The 15,480-nt window shown below is 34.7% G+C and overlaps 1 protein-coding gene and 1 long non-coding RNA gene across 2 annotated transcripts; one reads left to right on the plus strand and one right to left on the minus strand.

Moving 5' to 3' along the window:
• Positions 6,347 to 6,957, minus strand: LOC110268038. Its single transcript, XR_002356053.1, has 2 exons — positions 6,527 to 6,957; positions 6,347 to 6,450 (listed from the first exon to the last, which is right to left on the minus strand). It is a non-coding gene; the product is annotated as an uncharacterized LOC110268038 (long non-coding RNA).
• Positions 9,559 to 12,206, plus strand: LOC107624278 (UDP-galactose/UDP-glucose transporter 3). Its single transcript, XM_021113705.1, has 7 exons — positions 9,559 to 9,677; positions 9,763 to 9,860; positions 10,014 to 10,164; positions 10,321 to 10,352; positions 10,800 to 10,908; positions 11,046 to 11,162; positions 11,506 to 12,206. Exons 1-7 carry the CDS (start codon positions 9,574 to 9,576, stop codon positions 11,909 to 11,911), a joined length of 1,017 nt encoding a protein of 338 aa, XP_020969364.1. The 5' UTR covers positions 9,559 to 9,573; the 3' UTR covers positions 11,912 to 12,206.

Consider the following 15,480-nt stretch of genomic DNA (forward strand, 5'->3'; position numbering starts at 1 on the left):
TGATCGACACGATTCTATCAAGTCAGCTATTGATCGGAGTAATGGGGCTTGGTCTCCTCCTAGAGCTTTCCATATGTTCTGTATCTGGCATATTGAGTCGAATTTCTTGAGGAAGTTCAAGGCCGTACCTGCAGAAGCTCATCGTCAATATCGATAAGTTTAATTACACTGTCTAGTCCACTGTTTACTAAGTAAATATGGCTCGATAGAACGCGATCCCGAGGTCTCAAATCCAATGACCTGCTACCTAGAGTAACACCACCCGAACGTGCCTGTGGTCGGCCGGGATGTTCACATAATTACCTGAATGTGAGTGACCTGCTCCTGAACTAGCTATGAAACCAAGCAGCTGGGAGAGCGAGGCTTGCTCCCCTGTCTCAAACTGTGGACCACCCCAATACTGTTGATGTACCGGTACTGACGGTGAAAAATAATCAGACGGATTCGTGTGAGGAACATATGGAGCAAAATACTCAACATCCTGCTGTGGCAGTGGCGGTGGAGGTGGCGGGGGGGTGAAGGTGGATGTGGCGGTGCCGGTGCCGCTGGTTGTTCCTGTTGATTCTCTTGATTATCAACCGGGGGACCTTCTGGATTTTCTTGTACTACAAGGTCGGACAATTGCAAGTGATCACCGAAAGTTCCTCGGTACCAATGCATGTAAATGTCCAAGGAATAATGTGGAGGACGCATTTCATCAACTAGAACGTGACTGTACCGGTTGGTCCATTGCATCACCCAGAAAGAGAGAGTATTTGCCCAATCTTGATTTTTAGGCCCAGTTAGTACTTCACCGTGTGATGCACCTAGATCCCACTCTTGATTAGGGACACCCTGGCTCAAGCCAAATTGCCTCCTGATTCTATCAGTTGCATGCCACTCGACACATTCGAATGATATAAGCGGCACCGTGACACTCCAAATAACAGAATTATGACGGATGTCTAAGGGAATCAGGTCTGGACCAACGTGTCCAATGCCATAAGCCTGCCAAACAAACTGGACACACCGAAAATATCAGATGATTACACAACTATAAATTCATTGACAAAACGAATGCATGTAATATTTTTTAATGACATACATGTCCTTCTTGTATATCATCTAACAACCTCCTGTAGTGGGGAAGGGAATGATATCGGTAAGCATAGTTTTCACGATCCCAATTACGCCACCTGTCGTAAGACAATCTCTTAATTAACTTGTTTTCGTCAATTCATACATCAATTCATTTTACCTGTTTGCAATCGAAAACAATCGGAGGTTGCCGGAAATCGGCGCAAGAAATGGTAGCCGGATCCAAGCCCAAGTAAGCAAAAGTGTCAAAGGACCGTCTATCTCCTTGCAGTCGACACGAGTTGCCCTACACAATGATCTATACAGGTGCGCAAGGCATGCCGAACCCCAACTAAACTGTATGATCCCCGAGAAGTTACGGAGCAACGGCAGAAATTTCCAGTGCACCCCCGCACCAGACTTATCTCCAAACAAAATAGTACCAAACAACAACATTATGTGACACTTTACATACATCTGAATGTGAATATCATCAGTCAACACTATGCGATCTTTCAAACCCCTAAACCACGTCAACTTTATAAAGCTTCCTCTACATTCTTCCTTCCTCGGTGCAACTCCAAACTGGTGCAAGCACTCGGCCTCCATCACCTCAAAAGAACTCATTGTTTGTCCTGTAACCGGAAGACCATTTGTCGGCAGACCGAGAATCATTGCCACATCTTCCAACGTCACCGCACACTCACCAACCGAAAAATGAAATGTGTGCGTCTCAGGATGTCATCTCTCAATCAGAGCATTAATCATTGCTGACTGACACTGAATTACCCCAATTTGGGAAACATAATAAAAACCCGTCTCCCGTAAATGGACCCTCAACAATTTAGTTTGTACGAATCGGGCAACTTCAAGTGATCACATATCAACATCCGTAAACCCTACAAGATCACATTTCCTTTATAAATTCCAGTGTAACATAACTATATTAATAATAATATAATTTCCCTTACATGTCCCTTATAATAATATAATCTGCTTATCAAACATATATACATTATTGTAAACAAACATAGTAATAAATGTGCCTAATTATTTGTCTAAATTATATTAAACTCAATCTATTATTATTATTTACTTGCTAAATCAAAATATTAAAAAAATAGAAACTTATATAATTAGGATGTCCAAGATAATTAACAATATGAAACACTGATTGATTTATATCTTTGATCTTTTTTCTTTTTAGTATTTTTCTAATTTTTTCTTGTATTTTCGGTGGTCCAACAATGGTGGTGGGATTGAAAAACAGAGAGCAAAAGAGATGAGAGTGATGGAAACAAAGAGAGAGAGATGAGAGTGAAAGAGAAAGGTAAAGTAAAGGAAGCTGGAAAGCTATTAAAGTTGCTTTCTTTGAACGAAACCAAGGCAGGAGTGGCGTGCATGTTCGCCACGTGGCAGCATGCAGAAAATTAGACCCACCGATTTACTACCGTCCGATTATTGAAAATTGGTCCGTCCGATTTCAATGTCTTAAATCGGTCCGTCCGATTTCAGTTCGGCCGCCATCACAATTCGGCGATACACCCAAATTTCCCATAACACTTATACATAAACCCTACCTCCATATCAAAATTAAAAATCTCGACATGAGACTGTGCGTGACACTTAACAATCTAGGCTACACCGCCCACTCTTTTGCATTGAAATTTTAATGGTTATGACTTCATGCGTCTTATTCATCTTTTCATTATATTCATGCCAAATAATGTACAACCACAACTTCATGCATGATTTTCATTTCTTCTATAGAATTTAATTACATTAGTCATAGAAAATATGGAGTATGCTTGTTTTTTATTGTTTTATAATTGATTTTGTTAAAATAAATTTTAGTCAAGATTGATTATGAAACATAAAGTGATTTATGTTTGGTAACTTAAATTTTGCTAAAATTGATATTATTTGGATCTTGTAATCGTAGTTATAGATCATATTTTTTAATTTTTGGGCTTTAATTTAAGTTTATTTATTAATCCAATTAGATTCAATTTAATTACCAAAATAATAAACCTGATTTGCATCAGCCCTAAAATATTTACAAATTAACCTGTACTTGAAATCACGTTTTGTGGGTTATTTAGTTTTGGATAAACTATTATTTTTATCCACTAATATTTGAAACAATAACAAACTTAATTACAAAAAAATAAAAATAATTTTATATTCATAAAAGATAAATTTTGATTAATAAAAATATTTAAATCTTTAAAAATTATCTAAAATTGTTAAATGATCCCTTTTAACCTAATTTATTTTATTGTTTTTTTTTCAATTGTTAGTTAGAATACTCAACCACAAATGGAAAGTAAAGTTAAAAGCTCAACGAAACAAACTAGTTGAGCCAACCAAACCACAACAAACCTAATAAGAGGCACTTCAAACTTACAGACCAACACCCACAAACACCGAAACAAACAACTCCCTCGTAACCAAACACAACAAAATCCAAGATTCCAAAACACAAGTATAAAAAATAAGAGTTTATGCTACGTGTATATCAAAATCAGCCATCAAAGTCAGCTACTAATATTAAATATATATTAGAATACAAATACCCATTGAAAATAAATTAAATTACACATATATTTATACACAAATATATTGGTGGCTGATTTTAGTGACTGATTTTGGTTTATAAATAGTATTTTTCAAAAATTAAATAATAGATGAAAACACCTATAACAGAAACACTCAAGCTCTTAGAAGTTAAACTTCGTGCATTACACCAAAAATATATAATTTGATGATAATTTAAAATAGAATTGATTTTTATGTAAAAAAATTAAATTATCAATTAATAATTCTTTTTAGTAGTTATGGATCTTTTGTATTTAGTGAGAGGTCTTTGGTTCAACATCCACTTAAAACATAATTTTTATATAAGTATATAACATATACATATATAGAGTGCGGGTTGGTCGGGTAGGATTGATACTCAACCCGCACCCTACCCTACCCGCTGCGGATTGGATTGGCAACCTTATCCAAACGGATGGAGTCAAATTAGGTACCCACACAGATAGAGTACATATTGCCATCCCCTAATTATACCTCGTAAAATTTTTTTTTTTTTAACTTTTCGTTGCTCTTTGCCTTCTTCCGATTTTTTTTAGATTAAACACAATCATCTATTTTGATTTTTTTTTTAGTCCTTCTTTATATAAAAAATCTACCACACATTTTTTTATCATTATATTATAAATTGAGTTCAGCCTTAAATTTTTAGGTTTTTTTTTGCTTTTTCCTCTGATTTATTTATGTCACTTTTATCATTTGTTTTGGAGTCATCTATATCATTTTTTTTTTTCAATTCTCTAAGATGAGAGTTCTATGAAAAATGATTTGAGTGTTATAGTAGAGAGAAGTGTTGAAAATTAAGGATAGAATAGATTTAGGAAAAATAAACTAAAAATTTTGAATAATTTTTTAGACATAAAATATTTTTGTTAACTGAAATCCTTTTTTGTACAAAGTTATTTTTATTTTTTCGTAAATAAATGTACCTACATTCTGAATATATATTTGTCAATAAAAATAATAGTTTATCTTTTAATTTTAATAGTAATCAATTAAATTTTAATCAACCGTCATTTTTCTAAAAAGTAATATTGGCGGTGGATAGCAAAAGAGTAACGAACTCAATAAAATAAATGCACTTTAAAAGCAGCCAAAGCCATTAAACAATAGTGATAATGTTTTACCTAAGGCTGTCTATGGATTGGATCATTCGATCCGCACCTATTAGACCAATTCCAATAGTAAGAAATAGAGTTTCTTTTTTTATATATGGAGACTAGGGGTGCACAGACTCGGCCTGGCTCGAATGTCCGGCTCGGTTCCGAACACTTTAAGGACTAATTTGGTGTGATTTCATCGGGTTTAGGGTCGGGTACGGGTCTTAAAAATAGACCCGGTCATTATTTCGGGTCGGATCCGGGCCATAGCTCGGGTCACCCGAAGTCGGCCCGGTCATCATACACAATCAATATTTTGTATTATTAGTGATGGATCATGACTATTCTTATGTGGAATTTAAGTATTGTAAACTTTAATATTTTGTGTTATTAGTCATTATAAGACTATAAATTAATGTTTTATATTTAGAATGCATAAGACTTTAGACTAATACATAAAATTGTGTTATTTGTATTGATTTAAATATTTGGTATTATTAGACAATATTAGTATTGAATGTGGTTATGCTTTAGTATTGATTGTGGTTATGCTTTAATTTTGAAAAGGGGTTGGTTCTTGTTATATTTTTCTAAGTGAATTTTACCATGTTAACTAATGGTTGAAGTCTTGAAAATTTGGATATTTTTACATGCTAGCTTACAAGAAGGTATCAACGTAATGTAATGTTAACGGCCCGGTTTTCACCCGGTATAATTGTGGCCCGAAAGTGTATTGGTTTCATCGGGTCTAGGGTCGGGTTCGGGCCTAATAAATAGACCCGGTGTATATTTCAAGCCGAATCTGGGTCACATAAAATCCGGCTTCACCCGACCCATGTGCACCCCTAATGGAGACTCAATTACCATTGGAGTGAAAAGAGAAAGATGGCTCTTTACGGGAATCAAGGTTAAGAGTCCCTCTAAATAAGAACTTGCAACAACCAATAAAATCATGCCATGTGGTAAGTTAATAAAAAAAATAAAAAATATGTTAAATATATATATTAAATATTTATATATCTATTTAATTAATTATTTATATTAATTATTTAATAATTAGTTATATTTAATTATAATTGGATTAAAGTTAGTTTCTTCTAATGGAGAAGAGAGAGATTCTTTGAGTTCCTATTTATTGGTTATGACGCAAAATTTAATGTGGAATCACTTTTTATGACAGGTGAGCCATAAATAGGGACTGAAATGAATTCCCTACTGGCATGGTTCTGAAAACCGAACCGGATCGGCCAATTCAACCGGAAAAATCAGAAACCGGTCACCTAACCGGTCCGGGTAAGGTCAGAAACCGGCTAGCAAAAAACCGGTGAAAAAACCGGTCGAACTGACGGTTAACCGATGAACTGGAAGAACCGTCTGGTTTTTTCACGGTTTATTGGTTTGAAAATTAAACTTCAAAACGGCGTCGTTTTGAAGGAAAAAAAAAAGAGAAAAGGGCTATCTTCAGCCACGAACCATAAATCCCTAATTGCCACCAGCCACCACCCTCAGTCAGTATCTCAGTTTCTCTCACCCTCTCACCCTCCGACAAGCCACAGCCCCTCATCGCCGTCGCACCTCTCCTCCATCGCCATCGCGGAGCTCCGCTCCTCCATCGTAGTCGCCCAGCTCGCCACCTCCACCGTCGCACCTCTCCTCCATCGCCGTCGCCCAGCTCCCCACCTCCACCGTCGTCGCCGAGCTCTCCACCTCCACCGTCGTCGCCGAGCTCTCCACCTCCACCGTCGTCGCCGAGCTCTCCACCTCCACCGTCGCACCTCTCCTCCATCACCGTCGCCCAGCTCCCCACCTCCACCGTCGTCGCCCAGCTCTCCACCTCGCCCAGCTCGCCGGTAATACTCTGCCTTCCACCTCGGTTCATGTATGCGGGCATGATTCTGTTCATGGTTCTGTTCTTGTTCCTGTTCTTCTCTATCACAGAAAACATGTTGCTCTCTGTTCATGTTCCTTTCTGTTCATGACTTCATGTTTATCTTTGATGTTTCTGTTCCTATATCTGTTTAATTTTGATGCTTCAATTTTTTGCTGCTTAAATTGGGCTAAAGTTGAATTTGAAGATAACCAAGATTGCCTTAATCTTTTTGAAAAGCTACATATCTTCCTTGCCCATTTTTTCTCTGTAATATTCTGTAGTGTTTGATATTCATATTATGGAGGATAAGATTGAATCATGCTAAATCAGTAAATCCTAATAAAGTGAGCAAATCTATTGGACAAAGTAGGGCAAATTGTGTTCCTTAATAATAACGATTAAGAAAGTAATCTGTATTGTTTTGACAGCAATAGTCTGCCTGTCTATGTGTGTGTGTGTTCTGGATGAAATTTGGTGTTGCTAATAGCCTAATATCTTTCTATTCTTTGTTGTGGAAATTTGCCATATCTGATTAGAAAACTCCTTGTTTGTGTATAGAAACCATATAAGGATCGGATCGCAGATTTCTGTGCTGTATCCGCGTATCCGATCCGCGAATCTGCATATTCGCATAAAATAATTAAAAATTAAAAAATAAAAAATATATATACGTTAGTTACTTTGTGTTGCAGCCACCTAACCTAATCCTAATCTCATTTTCACATTTTGCACTTCACCCTTCGTCCCTTCCCTGTTTCCTTCCTTGTTCCTTCCTTCACGGCGCTGAAATGTGAAAGCCTGAAACAAAGTGAAACCCAAATCTCCTGACCCCAATCTCACCCATTCATCCCCAATTTCTGAAATCGTTCACCCCGCCGTTCACCCCCTGACCCCCAATCTCTCAGACTCTCACCTATTCTGCCGTTCACCCCCGCCGTTCCTGCCTGCGCTGGTCGATTTTCTCGTCAACATTGACGACAATGTTCAGATCCTTGAGCAGGCTGTTATGGCGTTGAATCTTGGATCTGGATCTGGATAAAATCGAAGACGGCGAGCTCTGGTGGAAAACCTTGATGCTCAAGAACCAGAGCAACACTAGCAGCAGCTGCTTGGATTCTCTGGTGGAAAACCCCCAATCTCTCACCCCTAGGCCCTAATCTCTTCACCGTGTTCAGGATTTCAGGTAATTTTCATGAGTAACCTGCTGAATTGAAATGCTCTATTTCTCTGTTTTGTATTTGGACTCAATTTTTTGACTTATTTTCAATACATAATAGTAACCTGTTGTAATTACCCTTACTGTTATTGTGTTTTTTAAAGAATTCTGCTCGTGTTATTGTTTATATGAATTATGTGAGATGCTGGTGTTCTATTCTATGTTTATATGTTTTTAAATAAACACTTTTAGAATTAAAAAATTAAATACAAAATAATTTATTTATAAGTTATTTTTAATATAAAAATTTGTTGTTTAAGTTATTTTTAAAAAAAATTAATTAAATTATTTATTCAAATTGAACTTAAATCCTATTCAATATTTTAATATGCATATTCTTAGTTTAAAGTCGCTTGAGCTCTTTCCATGTTTGATGAGGAGGAAAACCGCATTTCAGTATGTCATGCCACCACCATAAAATACAATTAAATAATCACCATAAAATACAATTAAATAATTAATATCAGATTCAGAATTTAAAAAAAAGTTGGAAGAAGAGGGAAGATGAGAAGGCTAAGGAAAAGAGGGAGATGTGGTGGTTTAGGTGTGTGTGCGAGAAAAATAATGAAGGTGCTATCATGGGAATAGATTTCAGTTATGAAGATTTAGGCTGTGTTAATGTTTGGTAAACACGTTGGAAGCATAAAAAATATGTTTAATTTTTTTGAACTTTATAATTTTTGTTTGGTTAACTTTTTTTTCTTTAAAGGCGAACATAATTTTTTATTTGAACTCCCGTTTATCAGAAGCAACTAATTGTAACTTTTGCATTTAATTTTTGTGTTCACTTGATCAATTAATTTTAATTGACATTCTACTAATTTTGTCATTTAATCTCATTTACAATAAAAGATACCAAAAAAATAATCATAAGAGTTCTTAAGTATTTTTTTTATAGCTATAACTATGCTTTATAAACAAATATTTTTTTTAATATTATTATTAGTACTCTTTGTTAAAGTTTTAATTTTTATTAATTTTTATTTTTTTTCCTCTAACAACCACACACCGACTCCTCTCTCTCTCACCGTCAGGCTCTCTTCACTGGTAGTGAGTATTTTTAATGAAATTGATTTTCAGTATCGGGTAGTTTTTATCATTGGTGGTGGGAAAAGGGAAATTGATCTCTATGCCTATGTTCATTTGCAACAGTGAAGGTTATTTTGTATTTATTTAACTTTGTTCTCTTTACATATTTGCAGGAATTGTTTGCTTGTTAGAAGATACATCATTGCAAATAGATTGGAATATAAAAGACTTCATAATAAAGGTGTTGACTCCTTCATGGCGAGTGAAGGTTTCAACCATGAAGGTTTCAAGAAGCCGAAATAATCTACCATAGTTTCAAGTGAATGAAGATTTGAGATCATGAACAATTATAAAAATATAAAAAAATATTTATTTAATATGAAAAAAACATCCTAATGCTTAACAAAAGAAATATCCAGTTATATTAGAAAAAATATTAATAATCTAAAATTTTATAAAGGTCCAGCTCTATGAAAGTGAAGATTTGTTGAAGAAACATGTCACCATTTTATAGCATCAGCGAATGAGCAGAGCCACTGTGTATATGAAACCAATAAAAAATGTCCACGTGGAATTTCGACGTAAGTTGGCGCGCACCGATCCCACCCTCCTATATTCCCGTCTTTCTCCCGAAGCACACACATATCGTGGCATTCATTCATCATCATATTAAAGTACATAAACCTCAAAACGCCGTCGTTTCATTCATGGAGGCTCACGGATCCGGTCTCCGCCGCGTCCTAGTTCTGACCTTCTGTGTCGCCGGCATCTGGTCTGCCTACATCTACCAAGGCATTCTTCAAGAAACTCTGTAAGACACGCTGATTCGATCATTTCTGTTACGAATTTTTAAATTTTCGTTTCTGAATTCGTTTTTCTCTTTTAAAATGAGTCAGATCCACAAAGCGGTTCGGTCCAAATGGCGAGAGGTTTGAGCACCTTGCATTTCTGAACTTGGCGCAGAATGTGGTTTATTTGATATGGTCTTACATAAGTGAGCCCCTGTTTTACTTCTTTGTTTGGTTCTTTCATTTCTGCAAGTTACAGTGTAGAACGAAAGAAATTTTGTTTGTTCTGCTTTGTGTTTATGCGCGTTTTAGTGTGGTTGCTTATGTTATTTTGATATTGCAAAATAATAATAATACAGTGATTAAGATATGGTCAAGTGGGAGTAGTGGTGGTGCACCTTGGTGGTCTTACTGGAGTTGTGGAATTACCAACACTATTGGTCCAGCGATGGAAATTGAAGCACTCAAGTATATTAGTTACCCGGCTCAGGCATGTTACTTTTCTTCATTGTATGAGCTCTTCAAACTGTTTTTTTTTTTTTTTGGAAAGAGGCCTTTTTAGAGATTTTGGACCTACCTCCATTGTATGGATGTGATATATTTCTGTGTCTTCAGTATACTGGTTTTTAATGGTGGTGGTGTATTTGCTTTGTTGTCTGCTTGCAGGTACTGGCAAAAATCCTCAAAAATGATTCCAGGTCAGTATATGTATATCACTGTCACTATTTCATGCTCCAGAAAAACTGAATTTATTTAGGATAATTCAAATCAATTCAAAGTGGTATAGCCTTTTTATGTCTATTTGGGTTCAAATAGAATCACATTAGGTGGAACACCATGTTATTACCCATCTCATAGTAACCTTGCATTTATGAGTAGTAATGCATTGTGTTTAATCATTTCTATTTGTGTTTCACATCCTTTCATATACTTATAGGAGATTAAAAATATCTATTTGGTGAAGTTTGTAAAAAAAAAAAAAACATCGTTTCCTTACTTCTTACCACCTCTAAGTATGTAAAAATGGAGAAGCCTGAAGCCTATGGTCATTTTTTTATAAAAAAGCGTTCTACCATCCTCTAGTTATTTACATTTTAGTAGTTATTTTATATTTCATAACAAGTACTCACTTTACCATGATACAGTTATGTTGATGGGTACTATAGTGTATGGTATAAGATACACTTTTCCAGAATACGTCTGTACATTCCTTGTTGTTGGAGGGGTATCAACATTTGCGCTTTTAAAGGTTAGGAACTTATCAGAATAATACAGAAAATATTACTATAGGGATACACTTTCCCATGTTGCGTATAAAAAATTCATGTGGATTGAGAATGCAGCTTAGCTTTCGAATTTCTCATCTTTGCTTATGCTTATTGGCATACTATCTCAAAGACTATGAGCAAGTTAGCACATCCAAATGCTACCCTTGGATATGGACTATGTTTCCTGAACCTTACATTTGATGGATTTATAAATGCAACTCAGGATTCCTTAAAAGCAAGGTAAAATAAGCAAACCTTGTTCCTCGATCTGTCTGATTGCTTGTAAACTGCAAAACTTTTGGATTCTTGTCCTTCCTTGACATAATGCCTCCCCCTCCCCCCTCCCCTCTCTTCTTGATTCACTGACTCTGACTTTTCCCCATTATTCCAAGATAATGATGTGTATAAGTAAAATTATGATGAGGATAATGACGCTAAATGTAAAAAATTTTTAGTTCTATTTTTCGGGTGTTTGAATGTTAACTTTTCAGCAATGTTTAGATTTTAAAATGGGAGATGATTCATATTTAAGACTATAGCAAGTGTTATTAATTTAATGCAATTACTGGTTTTTGTTACTCAGGTACCCTAAAACAAGTGCTTGGAATATTATGTTGGGAATGAATTTATGGGGAACCATATACAATATGATTTACATGTTTGGCTGGCCCAGTGGAAGTGGATTTGAAGCTGTTCGCTTCTGCAAACAGCATCCAGAGGCAGCATGGGATATTATTCTCTTCTGCTGTTGTGGTGCTGTGGGCCAAAACTTCATCTTTTTGACAATAAGCCGATTTGGCTCTTTGGCTAACACCACCATTACTACCACTCGCAAATTCGTTAGCATTGTGGTATCTTCTCTGTTGAGTGGAAATCCGCTTTCAACAAAACAATGGGGTTGTGTTTGTATGGTATTCACTGGATTGTCATACCAGATCTACCTCAAGTGGCAGAAGCTACAACGACTGCAGAAAAGAAAAGCCACTTGAGGAGCAACCTTCAGCAAATTTGAATTCACACGTTGGTGTTGGCTCATTTGCCCATCAACCATTGTTATATCTTGATAACCTTAAAAGTTTTGATGAACCCAATTTAGATTTATAAGAATTTCATAGAAATGTTTCTTTAATATAGTTGTAATTGTACTCCGGGCAATATACCATCCATCTATCATTTGATCTCAATGTAAATGTAGTTTATATCTCATTCCGTTGTGGATAAGTGGTATGTCGGAATGGAATAATGGCTATATTCAATTAACATTACACCCGTTGTAATTTGATATTGATAAGTAATAACTCTAATTGAGTAGATGCTATTTTTAGAAATAGAAGTTAAGGTTAAATATTTCATTTCTTCTTGGTTCATATATTTATTTTTACATGCCAAAACTTCATTTTATGTACAATTCCTTGCCTACTTTCTATAAGGTGAGTATAGCAAACTATCTTTATATGAGAAATAAGAGAATATAAATAAGCCATCAGAACTAAATAAATAGTTTGGATTAAATTTTGAAATAAAATCCACTCATTTGCACCTTCCTTATTTGTTTCGTTGAAACTATTAAATGATTAGGATTAAAGTATTGTCTACCGTTTTGTGATTAAAATTTATCCAAGTTCCATCTTGTAAATGTGATTTATCTCCAAACTTGATCTTCCCTCCATCATCAGTGATATGAGCCCTGCTGCATTACAGTAGGAGAATATTTTAGCATCATTCTTTGTAGAATTTGTGCATGGGATTCATAACGTGTACTTTACCTCATTTTCTTGATAGAAACAGCAGATTCTGATGTTGCATCTGTGTATAATCATGTTGGAAAATAATTTTCTTGTTATTTGAATTGATGTGTGATGAAATGCTGTTCTCTTTAGCTAAATTAAGCTTCATATTTTTGCCTCTTTCTGCAGAGCGTAGAGAAGCGAAGATTTGTAGAAGAAACATGTCACCACATTAAAGTATCAGCCAATGAGGAGAGCACCGATATTCTACACATAAAGCAGCCTAATGACCCTATCTAGTTTAATTTTATTTCTACCCCGAGACTATTGGCTTGCCTAGAGTAATTTCATGTTAGTTTTCTCTTTCTTTATATATAAATGATGTCAATTACTGCACTGATATGTATGATACCGAATTAACTCAATTAAGGATTTGGTGAATCTAACTTTGAGATGGAAAGCGCCAGGGATCTTGGTATGTTGCAACTTGTATATCATTTTTTTTTCTTGTTGACTTTTAGCCATTGTCTTATTCCAACTCTCAATTGAGTCTTTAAATGCAATGATTGAGATGTTGCTCCTTCAAATCAACATGGTTTTTAGAAAAACAAAAACAAGAGTCCATTTGATATGTCTGGGTATTATTGGAACTGAAGAGAGTTGATGGCTTATACTCATACAATTAGATTAAGAGTCACTGTTGTGAATGGTGGTAAATGATGTTGGTGGTGGTGGTAGGATTAGGGGTGTTTACGGTGCGGTTTAGTTCGGTTTTAAAAGAAAAGTCATTCGATCCGAATATTTATTTTATGTGTGGTATGGTTTGATTTGGATGAACTTTTTTTGAAAATTCGATCCGAACTAATCCGATCCAATTACAAGCGGTTTGGATCAATTTGGATTTGCAATTTTTTAAATAAAAAATAACTTAGTTTTCAAAGCTAATGCTACCTGACATAGTATAAATGCACACTACTAAAGTATTAATAATCCCATAAATATTATAATCTCTCCAACAACCCAACATAATAATAAAACATAAATCTCATAAACATTATAAAGTAACATGTCAAGCAATTCAACAAATTCAACAAGTCTTGATAAAATTATAATTTTTTAGTATAAAAACAAGTCTCAATAACACAAAATTAAATAACATAACAAGTCTTAATAAAAACATAACATAAAAAACTCCAAACTGAGAGGTGAAGCATTGATCACTAATTAGATTCATCACCAGAGTCTTCTTCATCTACTAGTTAAAAAATTGGCTCAAGTTCTATAATAAAATATAATAAAATAAATATTAGTAACTTAAACATATTATCAAGTAGTAAAGTTAATCAATATTTGCAGATAAAATAAAACATAATAATAAAGAACATTACTTTTTTCAAGTTTTTCAAATTCTTTAAAAGATTCTTCAAGATCAATTGGCAATAAATTGGTTCAAAACTAATTTTGTGCACAAATCAAAACTTTAACAGTTTTTAGGATAAGAGAACTCCTATATTGATTAAGCACTTTACCTCAAGTGCTAAAGGCAAATTCAGAAACAACCGTAGATACAGGCATAGTTAGAATATCCCTCGTAATTTGACTAAGAAGAGAATATTTGTAATTATTAGAGCTCACGTTTCACTAAGTTAAAATGTCAAAACTACTTGGATTAACTGGTTTCTCCAAGGACTCCATGAGGTACAAATCTATTTCATTTGTGTTGACACTCTCACTTGCTTGTACATCATTTTCAAATGTTGCTTCTCCAAGGACTCCATGAGGTACAAATCTATTTCATTTGTGTTGACACTCTCACTTGCTTGTACATCATTTTCAAATGTTACTGCAAAGCGAACATCATCAAAGGCACCATCATCCATCTCCACATCTTAGCTGTGTTGTGCAGATTGGTGTGCTTGGTCATTATTGAGAGCAACTTTATAGCTGTTAAATAAGTCATTGAATACTTTTTTCACCTTACCACATAAAAAATCAGCATCCTCCTTCTCAAACAACCTTTGAAAACTCCACTCAACAAACTTAATATTGTATCTAGGATCAAGTACCACAGCAACAAAAATTATTATGTTCATATTCTTCAAGTTACCCCAATATTTATCATGCTTAGCCTTCATTTTTATAGCCATACCCTTAAGTAATATGTCATTATTATTAGCCCAAGTCTTCAAAGAACTAAGAATTAAACAAAAGTGATGAAAATATGAAGAAAAGGTCACAAATGTAGTAATCGAGACTTTTTTTGTTACATCGAAAAAATCTTCAAAAATCTCACAAAGATTCTTGCATTATCTCAATCTTCATTCTTTGAAATGCCCCCTTTATCATTACAAACTCAGCATCCCTCTATTTAATCTCTTAAAGGCCTTTTGAAATTTTAAATCACTATCAAGCATTATGTAAGTGAAATTCCAATTAGTGGGACATCTAATTGCACACAAGAGCAGTTTTGGATCCTAGCCTCTTTAACACAATTTTTAAACCTATCCATGCGACTAGGAGAAGCACAGTCATATCTAACAACATTCCTAATTTGCTAATTGAAGAATGCATATCCTTCAAACCATCATTCACTACCAAATTCAAAATATGAGCACAATACCTAATATGAAAATGTTCACCTTTTAAAGGATGTGAAGTCCAATCCTCCATTCTACCTTTCAAGTAATAAATGGCAATATCATTTGAACTAGCATTATCAACTATGATGCTAAAGACTCTACTTATTCTCATTTTTAAAAGACATTTTTCTATCTTCCTACCAATTGTTTCACCTTTATGATTCTTAATGATACAAAAGTTAAGAAATCTCT

This window comes from Arachis ipaensis, chromosome B10 (assembly GCF_000816755.2).
Source record: "Arachis ipaensis cultivar K30076 chromosome B10, Araip1.1, whole genome shotgun sequence".
Taxonomy (NCBI): Eukaryota; Viridiplantae; Streptophyta; class Magnoliopsida; order Fabales; family Fabaceae; genus Arachis; species Arachis ipaensis.